The sequence below is a fragment of the Carlito syrichta genome, unplaced genomic scaffold (genome assembly GCF_000164805.1).
Source record: "Carlito syrichta isolate Samal-C Ts95f unplaced genomic scaffold, Tarsius_syrichta-2.0.1 Scaffold316302, whole genome shotgun sequence".
Lineage (NCBI taxonomy): Eukaryota > Metazoa > Chordata > Mammalia > Primates > Tarsiidae > Carlito > Carlito syrichta.
The window spans coordinates 1,332,430-1,344,713 of NW_007260398.1; the positions used below are offsets into that span (position 1 = coordinate 1,332,430).

At 43.7% G+C, this 12,284-nt stretch overlaps 1 protein-coding gene across 1 annotated transcript in view; it reads left to right on the plus strand.

Moving 5' to 3' along the window:
• The window catches only part of HIGD1C (HIG1 hypoxia inducible domain family member 1C), a 19,708-nt gene that overhangs the window by 5,340 nt on the left and 2,084 nt on the right, over positions 1-12,284 (plus strand). Inside the window, exon 2 of the mRNA XM_008074095.1 lies at positions 527-661. Within this exon, the coding sequence (XP_008072286.1) occupies positions 527-661 (135 nt within the window). The remainder of the gene's footprint in view (positions 1-526; positions 662-12,284) is intronic.

Sequence of the window (12,284 nt, forward strand, 5' to 3'; positions counted from 1 at the left end):
CAAAAAAAAAAAAAAAAAAAAAGCACAAATGACTAGACAAGTTACAATGCTATAGGGTTCAGATTTTTCTGGGAAGAGTCAAAGTTGAAAATATTGACTCCAAGAATATTAAGGGCCCATTTTAAAATCTGGTAGATAAATCCAGCATGATTCCTTTTTTTTTTTTTTTCCCTGAGTTGGAGTCTCACTGTGTCACCCAAACTGGAGTGCAGTGGCATGTTCCCAGCCACCACAGCCTCGACCTACTGGGCTCTGGTGAGCCTTCCACTTCAGCCTTCCAAGTAGCAGGAACTACAGGGGTGCACTACCACGCCCGGCTAATTTTCGATTTATTGTAGAGATGAGGTCTCGCCAAGTTGCCCAGGCGGGTCTCGAACCCATGGGCTCAGGCAATCCACTCACCTCAGCTCCCAAAGCGCTGGGATTACAGGCTGAGCCACCGAGCCCTGCTCCACATGGTTCTTTTAAAAGTAGTCTTCACTATCTTGCCTGCTCTTTGTTTAACTTGTACTTCTTAAATTCACAGGTGTAGCAGGCTTTGTGACCGTGGTGTCCTATGGTCTTTACAAGTTAAAGCACAGACAAGATCAGAAAATGTCTATTCATCTTATTCACATGAGAATTGCTGCCCAAGGATTTGTTGTGGGAGCTGTGACGCTAGGTAACCTGCTTAATCTGTATCTTATGTTCAGCTGTCTTTGAGAGTATATTTATTTTATTCATTCGTAGTAGAGGATGAATATCGGGTCAAGATGGCATGATGGGAGAAGGATAACAAAGACTGCTCTCCATTTGGTTGAGGTTGCTATCCAGACACAGGCTTAATTTCTTGGGATTTCAGCTGACAAAACCTAACAAAACCCACAATAGAGAACTAGAACAATGGGTTGTTATTCTCTAGAGTGAAGAGAGTAGTGCACGGTTCCTGTCCTGCATAACTCAGCTGAGAGGACCGGTTTTACATCACATCCTGTATTTCATGGCTGAGGGCAGCAATTGTATTTCCCAGTGTATCTGAACAGCATAGTCATGAAAATAGTTCAACTGGGAAGAAGATTATTTTATTTTTATTTTATTTTTTGAGTCAGGGTTTCACTGTGTCGCCTAGGCTGGAGTGTAGAGGCACAATCACAGTCCACCACAGCCTTGAACTCTTGGGTTCAGGTGATCCTTCTGCCTTGGCATCTGGAGTAGTTTGGACTACAGGAGTGCTACCACACCCAGCTAATTTTTTTTTCTTTTTTGTAGAGATGAAGTCTTGCTATGTTGTCCAGGCTGATCTTAAAGTCCTGGGCTCAAGCAATCTGCCCACCTCAGCCTCCCAAAGTGCTGGGATGGCAGGTGTGAGCCATTGCACCTGGCCAAGAAGACATTTTTAGAGCCCACAAATCTCAACAGCCTCCTTCTTTTATTCCATGTTTGAGCAATAGGCAAATGTTTTCTTTTAAATAGTCCATAAAGTAAGCAAGACCTACACAGTCAGGTCCATAGAACAGGTATAAAGTTTTCTTAGTTAATTGAAGTGTATCAACAGCTAAATCAGATAGTACTAAGAAGTTCATTCTAGGCCAGGCTAGGTGACTCAACTTGTAATCCCAGCACTTTGTGAGGCTGAGGTGAGTGGATTGCCTGAGCCTGCGGGTTTGAGACCAGCTTGGGCAACTTAGCGAGACCTTGACTCTGCAATAAAAATAAAAAATTAGCCAGGTGCAGTAGCGTGCGCCTGTAATTCTGGCTACTTGGAAGGCTGAGGCGGAAGGATCGCTGGAGCCCAGCAGGTTGAGGCTGTAGTGGCCGTGAGCATGCCACTGCACTCCAGCCTAGGTGACAGAGTGAGACTCCAACTCAAAGAAAAAAAAAAAAAGTCCATTCTAGGACCTAAACTAGCTAAATTTTTTTGTCTACATTAATCAGAACAAGTCACAACGTTCTTAGCTCTCCTTCATGATATGTACAGTAGAACCAGCCCAAGAGTAGTTTGGAGATTATAGCATGATGGGTGTGGGTCTTGCATATGGAAAGTTATGTGGTGGTTATCTTATTACTAGGAGCTGTGACATACGAGTCTTGAACCAAATGCAAGAAGAAGCTTTACAAGTTACAGTCCTCATTTTTTTTTTTTTTTTGAGTTGTAGTCTCACTCTGTTGCCCAGGCTGGAGTACAGTGGCACACTCACAGCCACTGTAGCCTCGACCTGCTAGACTCAGATGATCTTTCTGCCTCTGCCTTTCTAGTAGCTGGAACTACAGATATGTGCCACCATGCCCGGCTAATTTTTTGATTTATTGTAAAGGTGAGAGCTTGCCAAGTTGCCCTGGCTGGTACCGAACCTGTGGGCTCAGGCAGTCCTCTCACTTCAGCCTCCCAAAGTACTGGGATTATAGGTGTGAGCCACTGCGCCTGGCCAACAATTCTCATTTTCATCATTCAGCAAACATTTGTTGAATCCTGCTATGTGCCACTGGCTGGTCTCGAAACATAGAGATAAGACTCCGTCCCTATGCTCAAAAGTTTTAGTCTCTTTAGAGAGACAGACCAAGAAGAGAAGAAGACCATATAAAGTCATAGATGCTGTGACAGAAATAGCACAGGTTGCTGTGGAAGCACAAGCACAAAGGAGTGGTACTTAACTAGGGCTGGGAGGTCAGGCGAGGCTTCTTGAAGGATGTAAACCATGTGATGAGCCAAGAATATGGAGGAATTCACTAGACAGAAAAGGAGATCGGGATTCTAGGCAGAGGCACAGAAGCATGGCATGTTAGTGGAGCCCTGCATAGCTTGGTATGGTAGGAGCAGCAGTCAGTATTTGATGAGAAAGGCAAAACGACTAGTAGTAATATCTGACAAGGATTTACTATAGGTATTTGGATTTACATAATGATGAGGCTCTTGCTTATGAATCTGAAGCTGGGCCCTGAAGTGGGCAGGGCAAGGAATTAGGAAGGAAAGATGGCTGTAAAGTAGGAGAAGCAAGGAAAATCCAGAACCTGCAAGGATGAGCTCGAACACACAGGACAGAATGGAACCCTTGTGGGTTTTTAACCATCTCCAAGCCTCCAAATGGGAGTGAAATGTATATATATATATTTTGTTGTTGTTGTTTGTTTGTTGTTTGTTTTTGAGTCGGAGTCTCACTCTTGTCGCCCAGGCTGGAGTGCAGTGGCACACTCACAGCCATCGCAGCCGCGACCTGCTGGGCTCCAGCGATCCTTATACCTCAGCTTTCCAAGTAGCTGGAACTACAGGTGTGTGCTACCACATCCAGCTAATTTTTTGATTTATTGTAGAGACAAGGTCTCACCATCTTGCCCAGACTGGTCTCAAACCTGCAGGCTCAGGCAATCCTCTCGCCTCAGCCTCCCAAAGTGAGGGGATTATAGGCTTAAGCCACTGCACCCAGCCGAAATGTATATATTTTAAAAAGTCAATGCAGCTGGGCACGGTGGCTCATGCCTATAATCCCAGCACTTTGGGAGGTCAAGGTGAGAGGACTGGTTGAGCCCAGGGGTTTGAGACCAGCCTGGGCAACATAGCAAGACCTCATCACAAAAAATTTTAAAAGTTAGCCAGACATAGTGGTGCATACCTGTAGTCCCAGCTAATCAGGAGGCAGAGGCAAAATAATTGTCTGAGCCTGGAAGGTCAAGGTTGCCGTGAACCGTGGTCATTGTGATCATGCCACTGTACTCTGGCTTGGGCAACAGAGTGAGACATTGACTCAAAAAAAAAAAAAGGAAAAGGAAAAAGAAAGAAAAAAGCCAATGTCCTTCATTCTGGAGCTAAACATGGACATGGCAAAGGAGTCCAAGAAGGTGAAGGTGCCATAGTAACTGTGCTCCTGATTGCTGCCCCATGCCAACAACATAGCAGATAAGCCAAGGTGTGCAGCAGTAGTGCCTTCCAAGCATAAAAACTGGCTGCCGCTTCCCTTCTGCCTTCTGAATCCCAAGCAGAGTGTCTTTTGGGCATTAACCTTGGGAATAAAGATGAAAGGAATCCTGGAAAATGTAGGTACAGGTGACTTCAAATGACATACTACAAACCCACCATTGTCTAACCCTCGTCAGCTTGGTGTCCATATACACCTCTTTTAATCACATTTAATTTCCAGATAAAGAGTGGCAAAATCAGCCATCCCTTGTGTAACCAAAAAACATGCTAATCTTCCTCCAAAAAGAGGATACAAAGTCCTATGAGCCATCTTTGAATGATGTTGATTCCAATTTGAGCTGAATCACATTCCCCTTTGATATCTTGTGACTTATATTCTGAGATATAAAGCTAATTCCTATTAACATTTCTTATGTTAGATGACAGGTAAATGGAAGTGGGGAATGGAAAAAAATGGGTTAATCTGTAGACAAATGCATTCCTATCAAAGTAAGGAAGAAATACTCATAAAAATCACAGTCTTGCTGGGCTTGGTGGCTCAGCCTATAATCCCGCACCTTTGGGAGGCTGAGGTGAGTGGATTGCCTGAGCCCGTGGGTTTGAGACCCGCCTGGTCAGCGAGACCTCATCTCTACAATAAATCAAAAAATCACCCGGGTGTGGGAACGCATGCCTGTAATTTTGGCTACTCGGAAGGCTGAGGCGGAAGGATCGCCGGAGCCTAACAGGTTGAGGCTGTGGTGGCCGGGAGCGGTCACTGTACTCACTGCACTCCAGTCTGGGCGACAGAGTGAGACTCCAACTCAAAAAAAAAAAAAAAAATCACAATCTTTGTTTCTGCAGCTGGTCAGATGGTCACAGCTAGTATTGTAACTATATTCATCCACTACCCATTTCGTATTCCCTTTACCTCCATCAAGTACCTTGGTTATTCATGGTTATTGGACTGATGGGGTGAGCCAAACCTTCATTCCTAAAGGTCTGGGTCATGTATTATCCTGCCTGTATTGGATGTGGTTTTCCACTGTCTTTAATCACAGCACTTGGGAATACCAAAAAGTGCCCTTTAAGATATCATGCATTCCAATTTCCCCTTGGTATTCACAGCAGATTAATGTAATGGACTAACGTGATGTCCTGAGTAATGAAGAGATGATCAAGGTCCTTGCGTATTAAACAGTGGCTTAGCACTGATGAGTTCACACGGCCCTGAGACTAGGAAAGTAGACTGTGGTCCTTGCCAGGTGAAAGCCAATACTTCTGATTGTCTTTACTAAAGATATAAAAAGCAATCAACCAGATTATCAGCTGTATACAAAACAGGAGCAGGTGTATTGATTTGCTTTAGTAGCAAAACCACATCTGGGTAGCAGCTAAATTCCTAAGTTTATAGGAATCAAATATCATTCTCCAAGATCTATCTGTCTTCTGCCAAACTGGCAAACTAAATGGGAATGTGTTAGGAATCACCACTCTGGCATCTTTGAATTCCTTGGTGATGGCACTAATCTCTACAGACCTTCTGGGAATATAGTAGTGCTTTGCTTTACTATTTTGGTAGACGAAAGCAACTAAAATGACTTCTACTTGCCTTTCTCTACCATAATAGCCCTTGCTTTGCAGGTCAGAGAATCAGTGTGAGAATTCTGACAGTAGCAGAGTATGTCTAATCCAATGATATATTCCAGAACTGGGGAACAGCAGAAAGTGGATTCAGGGATCCACCAGGCTAACTATGAAACAGACTCACAACAAAACTCCATCAATCACCTGACTTTTATAAACCAGCCCTCAGTTGTGACAAACCCCTACTTTGGTCGACCACGCTAAGTCTACCAGTGAAAGTAGGACTAGTGTCATTTCAGAATCAGTATTCAAAGATTCCCCCATAAATGTGATTATTTTCTCTTCTTCAGTGAATAGGAACCCTGGTAAAATGGCAACAGGTCACCTTTGGGAAAGGCTAGAGGAAAGATTTATAATATGTATAAATATACGAAGGGGGACCCAAAAAAACCCCAGGAATTATTTTTTTGGAGGGCAGGCCCCTTGTAAAACAGGCTTCCCCCACTAGGTAAGTGTTCTAGGAACCCATCAGCATCAGTGTACCCACTACTGTTATTGTGAGAGCCTGCGTTCGACTTCAGTAAATTTTCTTGGAGAGTCTTTCAACATGTTTTTTTCCTGCTGTTTTTTGTTTCACCTTTTCCACAACAGCAAAACATTTTCCTTTGAGGACATTTTTCCTGCGGGGAAATAAAAAAAGTCACTTGGGATAAGATCAAGTGACTAGGGAGGGTAGGACATGGGAGTCATGCTGTTTTTGGTAAAAAAACAAAACAAAACAAAACAAAACAATGGCTGAACACTCAGCGCAGTATCGGTAGGTGTACTTTTAATCACCCACCATGAAATGGACAAACGGGTTGAAAGAATTAAAAAAAAAAATCACTGAAGCCAAATGCACCCTCTTACAGCAATGCCAACTGGTACACTGATGCCAATGGGTTCCTAGAACACTTACCTAGTGGAGGAAGGCTATACTACAAGGGACTCACCTCAAAAGATAATTTCAGGGTTTTTTGGGTCCCCCTCATATTTAGAGAGTGGGTAAGCAGGATAATTCACGCTAACATACCAGTCTTTCTAATCCTTTGAATACCTACCTCTATGACAGTCTTTCAACCTCAGCACTACCAACATTTTGAGATGGATGATTCTCTGTTGTAGGGCTGTCCTGTGCAATGCAGGATGTTTAGTGGCATCTCTGGTCTCTACTCACAAGTTGCCAGCAGATTTCCCTCCCACCTCCCCACCCTCAATTGTGACGAAAATGTCTCCAGACATTATGACATTTCCCTGGGGAGCAAAACTGTCCCTGGTTAAGAACCACTACTCTACCAAGGAAGTGCTGACATTTCAGTTTCACTTAGTGGAGATGTTCTTTTGGTCCAGGGGTAAGTGCTTCTTAGGCAGGAATGGAGTCTTCTGCTGACGATGGGGTCTCGGTAAAATATAAGGTTCAGTGACCCATTTAACTGAACTCTGTCCATCTGTCCCCATCAGTTTTCAGGGTCCAGCTCCTTCCAAAGCAAAGCCTTAACTTTAATGCAAGAGACTTCAGTGAGGTTGAGATTTGTATTGTGGTGAGTCACTCATGGGATTAGACGCTATGTATGTTTCCAAAAATATTAGCTACAGAAGTCAAGTGTTTCCTTTTGGAAAGTCCCAATGCTTTCAGGTCCCTCACAGGACCTTGAGCTAGGAATTAAAAGCCCTAAACAAGCTAGGTGTGACAGAACACGCCCGTAGTCCTAGCTACTCAGGAGGCTGAGGCCAGAGGATCTCTTGAGCCCAAGAGTTTGAGCTCACAGTGAGCTCTGATGGTACCACTACACCCCAGCCTGGGTAACAGAGTGAAACCCCACCTCTAAAAATAAAAATAAACAAAAATTTTAAAAGCCCTGAACCCATCATTTTCTTACGTTCTCCATCACATTTAGAAGTAATCAATTTCATTATATACCTTATTTCCACTAAATGTTCAATTGCAGTAAATACTTGATTACCTAAAACCTTGCTTTCTACAGGCATTCGATTAAAATATCTACAGGTCATAATTTAAGAAACTCTTTGCTGGGCTCGGTGGCTCAGCCTGTAATCCTAGCACTTTGGGATGACAAGACAAGTAGATTGCCTGAGCCTGTGGGTTCAAGACCAGTCCAGGCAACTTGGCGAGACCTCATCTCTACAATAAATCAAAAATTAGCCGGGTGTGGTAGTGTACACCTGTAGTTCTGGCTACTTGGAAGTCTGAGGCAGAAGGATTGCAGGAGCCCAGCAGGTCGATGCTGGGGTGGCTGTGAGTGTGCCACTGCACTCTAGCTTGGGTGACAGGGTGAGACTCCAACTCAAAAATAAAAACAAACAAAAAAAAGAAACTCTTTTGCTACTACATGCCCAGCTAGCATCCTGTTTATCACTGAAAAAAATGGTCATTAATGGTTTTAAATCTAATCAGAGGCCCAATTTCAGATAACCCAGAACCAGTTCAGAGAACCCTCCCACATAATTCTGTTCCTCTGGAAGCACATCTAATACCAAATTATGCCAGTCAGCGTTCATTCAGAGAAGCAAAATTACTAGTAGTGATACCTATAGAAACAGACTTATTATAGAGACATGACCTTTAAAAATTGAGGGAGCTGGCTACACAGTCCATGCGAAGCTGCCGCTTGTGCTTCTAATGCTGGGGCCTGCAGTTAGCAAGACAACATCTGGGAAGGAAAGATGAGCTGGAATCTGCAAGGATGAGCTGGAACCCAGCGAGACAAGTGGGAACTGAGTCAGGCTCACTGCCTCCCAGCTTCAATTTTGGAAATCGTTAGAGCCTGGGCCCTACACAGTGGAGCTAATCCAGCACCTGGCCCAGGAGCCAGAAAAGCTTAAGATCCAGGAGCTGAGAGAACTGTGGGCCTGGCTACTGCCCGACAAGAACAAGGCGAACCTGCAGAAAACAACAATACGTACAAGTTTGTAACAGTGCCTGGTGCCCACACCAAGCCTTCGACCTTCCAAGTGTGCGAAGAACATGGCGGTTGCTACTTCAACGTTCACCTTCCAGATCTCATGCAGAATGTCTCGTATGAGCCGGGCCACCCAGAACTGTGCAGGGAAGGGAATTCCGGAAAGCCCAGTTGCAGCTTAACTAAACTGATACCAAACAAATCCCCAAACAGATCTAAAATCGAGGGTAAGAGATGAGGTGAGCCAGTGAAAGGTTTAAGCCATTTCCCATTTAGAAAAAAAAAATACAGCTTGCTGCCGTGTTCATTTAATTTTACAGAAACACGCTTTTAGAGGCTGAAGCAAATCTCACCGGTTTTCAAGTGAAAATAAAATATAAAAACTGTTCTTGAAGTTATTGCTAAACAGAACTTATCTCTAATCCTAATGTAGCAGAAATTTATATGATGATCAGTATTCAATAATTTTTTTCGTGTGTTAACAACATGAGTAGGAATGCTGTGTTTTCCAGAATTTGACATTTTCAGTGTTCGAGAATTATTTTATTTATTTATTTTTAATTTCTTATTTTAAAGATGTGGGATACAATTCAGGGTTAGGCATACCAATGGAGAATTATTACTATTTTTTTTGAGTTGGAGTCTCACTCTGTTGCCCAGACTGGAGTGCCGTGGCCGCTACCAGCCACCGCAGTCTCGACCTGCTGGGCTCCGGCAATCCTTCCGACTCAGCCTTCCAGGTAGACGGAATTACAGGCATGCGCTACCACGCCCGGCTGATTTTTTTTTTTTAATTTATTGTAGAGATGAGGGCTCGCTGCCCAGGTGGGTCTCGAACCCGCGGGCTCAGGCAATCCACTCACCTCAGCCTCCCAAAGGCGTGGGATTACAGACTGAGCCACTATTTTTTTTTAAAAAGAGAAACAGAATTACTACATTTTGTAAATGGCAATACCACTACTAAAAACAAAATGCTAAAAATAGAATGATGTCATTTGTTTCCAAAGACTATTGATATATTAGAGGGATGTGAAAAGAATAAAAGCGAGCTACTTTGTGGCAAACTTTGGGGGTAAGGTTAGGACTATAATCCTCAAATTGTCTCGGGGGTAAGGTTAGAACTATAATCCTCAAATTGTCTCAGGGTAAACACTGCAACCTCAAGTGGAATGGGAAAAGAGCTAAACAGGCAAGTAACACAGACTGGCAGTTTTGAAAGATGCCTGCTTTACAGAAAGATCAGAAACAGTCACTATAAAACTGTTTAGGGATAAAGAGATGGTCAAGCTATAAAGACAACAAAGAAAAAGATTAGCATAAACCTCACAACAGTGGTTTCCTGTAGAAAAGAGAAGGGGCTGTTGACAGAGGAAGAAGCCTGGAAAGCTTCTAAGATGCCTGCAGTATTCTATTTCTTGACCCACAATTACAGGAATGAGTCTACCCTACAACTATGTGTTAATCTTAATCTAGTCATTTAAGTTATATGTGCTATTCTTCATGTAGAGTATATTTCACCATGAAATAAAAGTTAAAGAGAAAATACTTAGAAATGATTTGCAAAGGAGATGAGAAAATAAAGACAGGGAAAACAATTAGGCTATGAATTGAATCTGAATTAAGGCAGTGGAAATAGAGAAAGAGATTCCAGAAATATTGAGGCCTCAGACACCAGGTGATTGGAGAAAGAGAGAGGAATTAGGGATGACTCACAGGTTTCTGGTATGTGCAACCAGATGGACGGTTTTGCCCTTCACTGAAAAAAGAATTAAGAAGAGGCTGGGTGCGGTGGCTCAAGCCTGTACTCCCAGCACTTTGGGAGGCTGAGGCGAGAGGATTGCCTGAGCCCAGGGGTTCGAGACCAGCCTGGGCAACTTGCAAGACTTTGTCTCTACAATAAATCAAAAAAATTAGTTGGGCGTGGTAGCGCGTGCCTGTAGTTCTGGCTACTTGGAAGGCTGAGGCAGAAGGATCGCCTGAGCCCAGCAGGTGGAGGCTGTGGTGGCCGTGAGCGTGCCACTGCACTCCAGCCTAGGCAACAGGGTGAGACTTCAACTCAAAAAAAAGAATCAAGAAGAAAGCAGGTTTATTGAGAAGATGAGTGTACATTGGACAAAACAATAATAGCTAACTTTTAATGAGCACTTATACTATGCCAGCACCTCTAACTGCTTTATATATCATTATTTCATTTAATCTTAATAAATCCCTATTCTGACACCATTTGTCATACTGCAGTACAATTAATTCAATGCCGACACTAACCACCCAGAGCTGCTCACATCAAATTCCCCACAAGTTTAAGAGCACGATCCCTGGCAAGACTGCCCTTTTAAAGATGCCAGCCACTTTCCTTAGCATAAGGTATGATCCAAGAGGCTCACAAATAACAAAAACATTCCCATGACTCAGTAATTTCCAAAGGGGTTAAAAGCTCCACATGAGAAGCCCAGGACAAAATCCAAAGTCCATACAACAATACAACAAACCTACCCTCTGAGGCAGATAGTGTTAACCCATTGTACAGATGAGGAACTTGAGGCTAGAGGAAAAGTTACTAGTTCACAATCACATGGGCAGTCTACTCCAGAGCCTGAACTCTTAATTTTATAATTTGACCGAGATGTCAGTGGCTGATTATTCTAAATTAGCGCACTTACACCCTAGAAGATGTATAAGAAGAATCATGGGATGTGAGAAAGAAAATATTCTTTTTTTTTTTTTTTTTGGGTTGCAGTCTCACTATGTCGTCCAGACTGCAGTGCAGTGGCTGCTCCCGACCACCGCAGCCTCGACCTGCTGGGCTCCGGCGATCCTTCCGCCTCAGTCTTCCAAGTAACCGGAATTACAGGCATGCGCTACCACGCCCAGCTGATTTTTTTGATTTATTGCAGAGATGAGGTCTCGCTGCCCAGGTGGGTCTCGAACCCGCGAGCTGAGGCAATCCACTCACCTCAGCCTCCCAAAGGTGCGGGATTACAGGCTGAGCCACCAAGCCCGGCTGAAAGAAAATATTCTATCTGAAAAATTCAAAAGCCTCACTAGCTGGTGCAGTGGCAGTGCCTGTAGTGTCAACTACTCAGGGGGCCGAGAGGCAGGAAGATTGCTTGAGCCCAGAAGTTTGAGGCCAGCCTGGGCAACATAGTGATACCCTGTCACAAGAAGGAAGGAAGGAAGGAGGAAGGGAGGGAGGAAGAGTGAGTGGAAGGAAGAAAGGAAGGGAGGAAGGAAGGAAAGATCTTTATTGATTTTTTTTTTTTTGAGACAGGGTCTTGCTCTGTCACCCCAGCAGGAATGCAGTGACACGATCATAGCTCACTGCATCCTTGAACTCCTGGGCTCAAGCCATCCTCCACCTCACTTTTCCAAGCCACTGGGACTGCAGGCATGAACCACCATCCCCAGCCTGCATTTATATTATTTATAAATACATGCACAGTGTGAGTAGCACGCTCAACTTAGGTCAGTTTGGAACATTTAGAGACCATCTACCTATGGATGTGGAAATGTCACACATACAATAATGAGTATATGGGTTTCACATTCAGAAGAGAGATCTTAGCGCTCTAACTTGCTTGACAGTGAAGCAACAGGTGTGAATGAGGTGGGAAGAGTTGCAATAAACACTTCAGGATACACCAAGAATTAGGAGGTAGTCAAGAGGTAAGAATTGTGTCTAATAAGACAAAGTGCAGAGAAATGAGTCCTATGTTTCCCTCTGAATCTGAGAATTATTTCCATTGATACGACAGTAATTCAAGTTTTTTAATTGGCTTGAAATGTATGCATCAGCCAGGCTCAGTGGCTCAGCCCGTAATCCCGCGCCTTTGGGAAGCTGAGGCGAGTGGATTGCCTGAGCCCGCGGG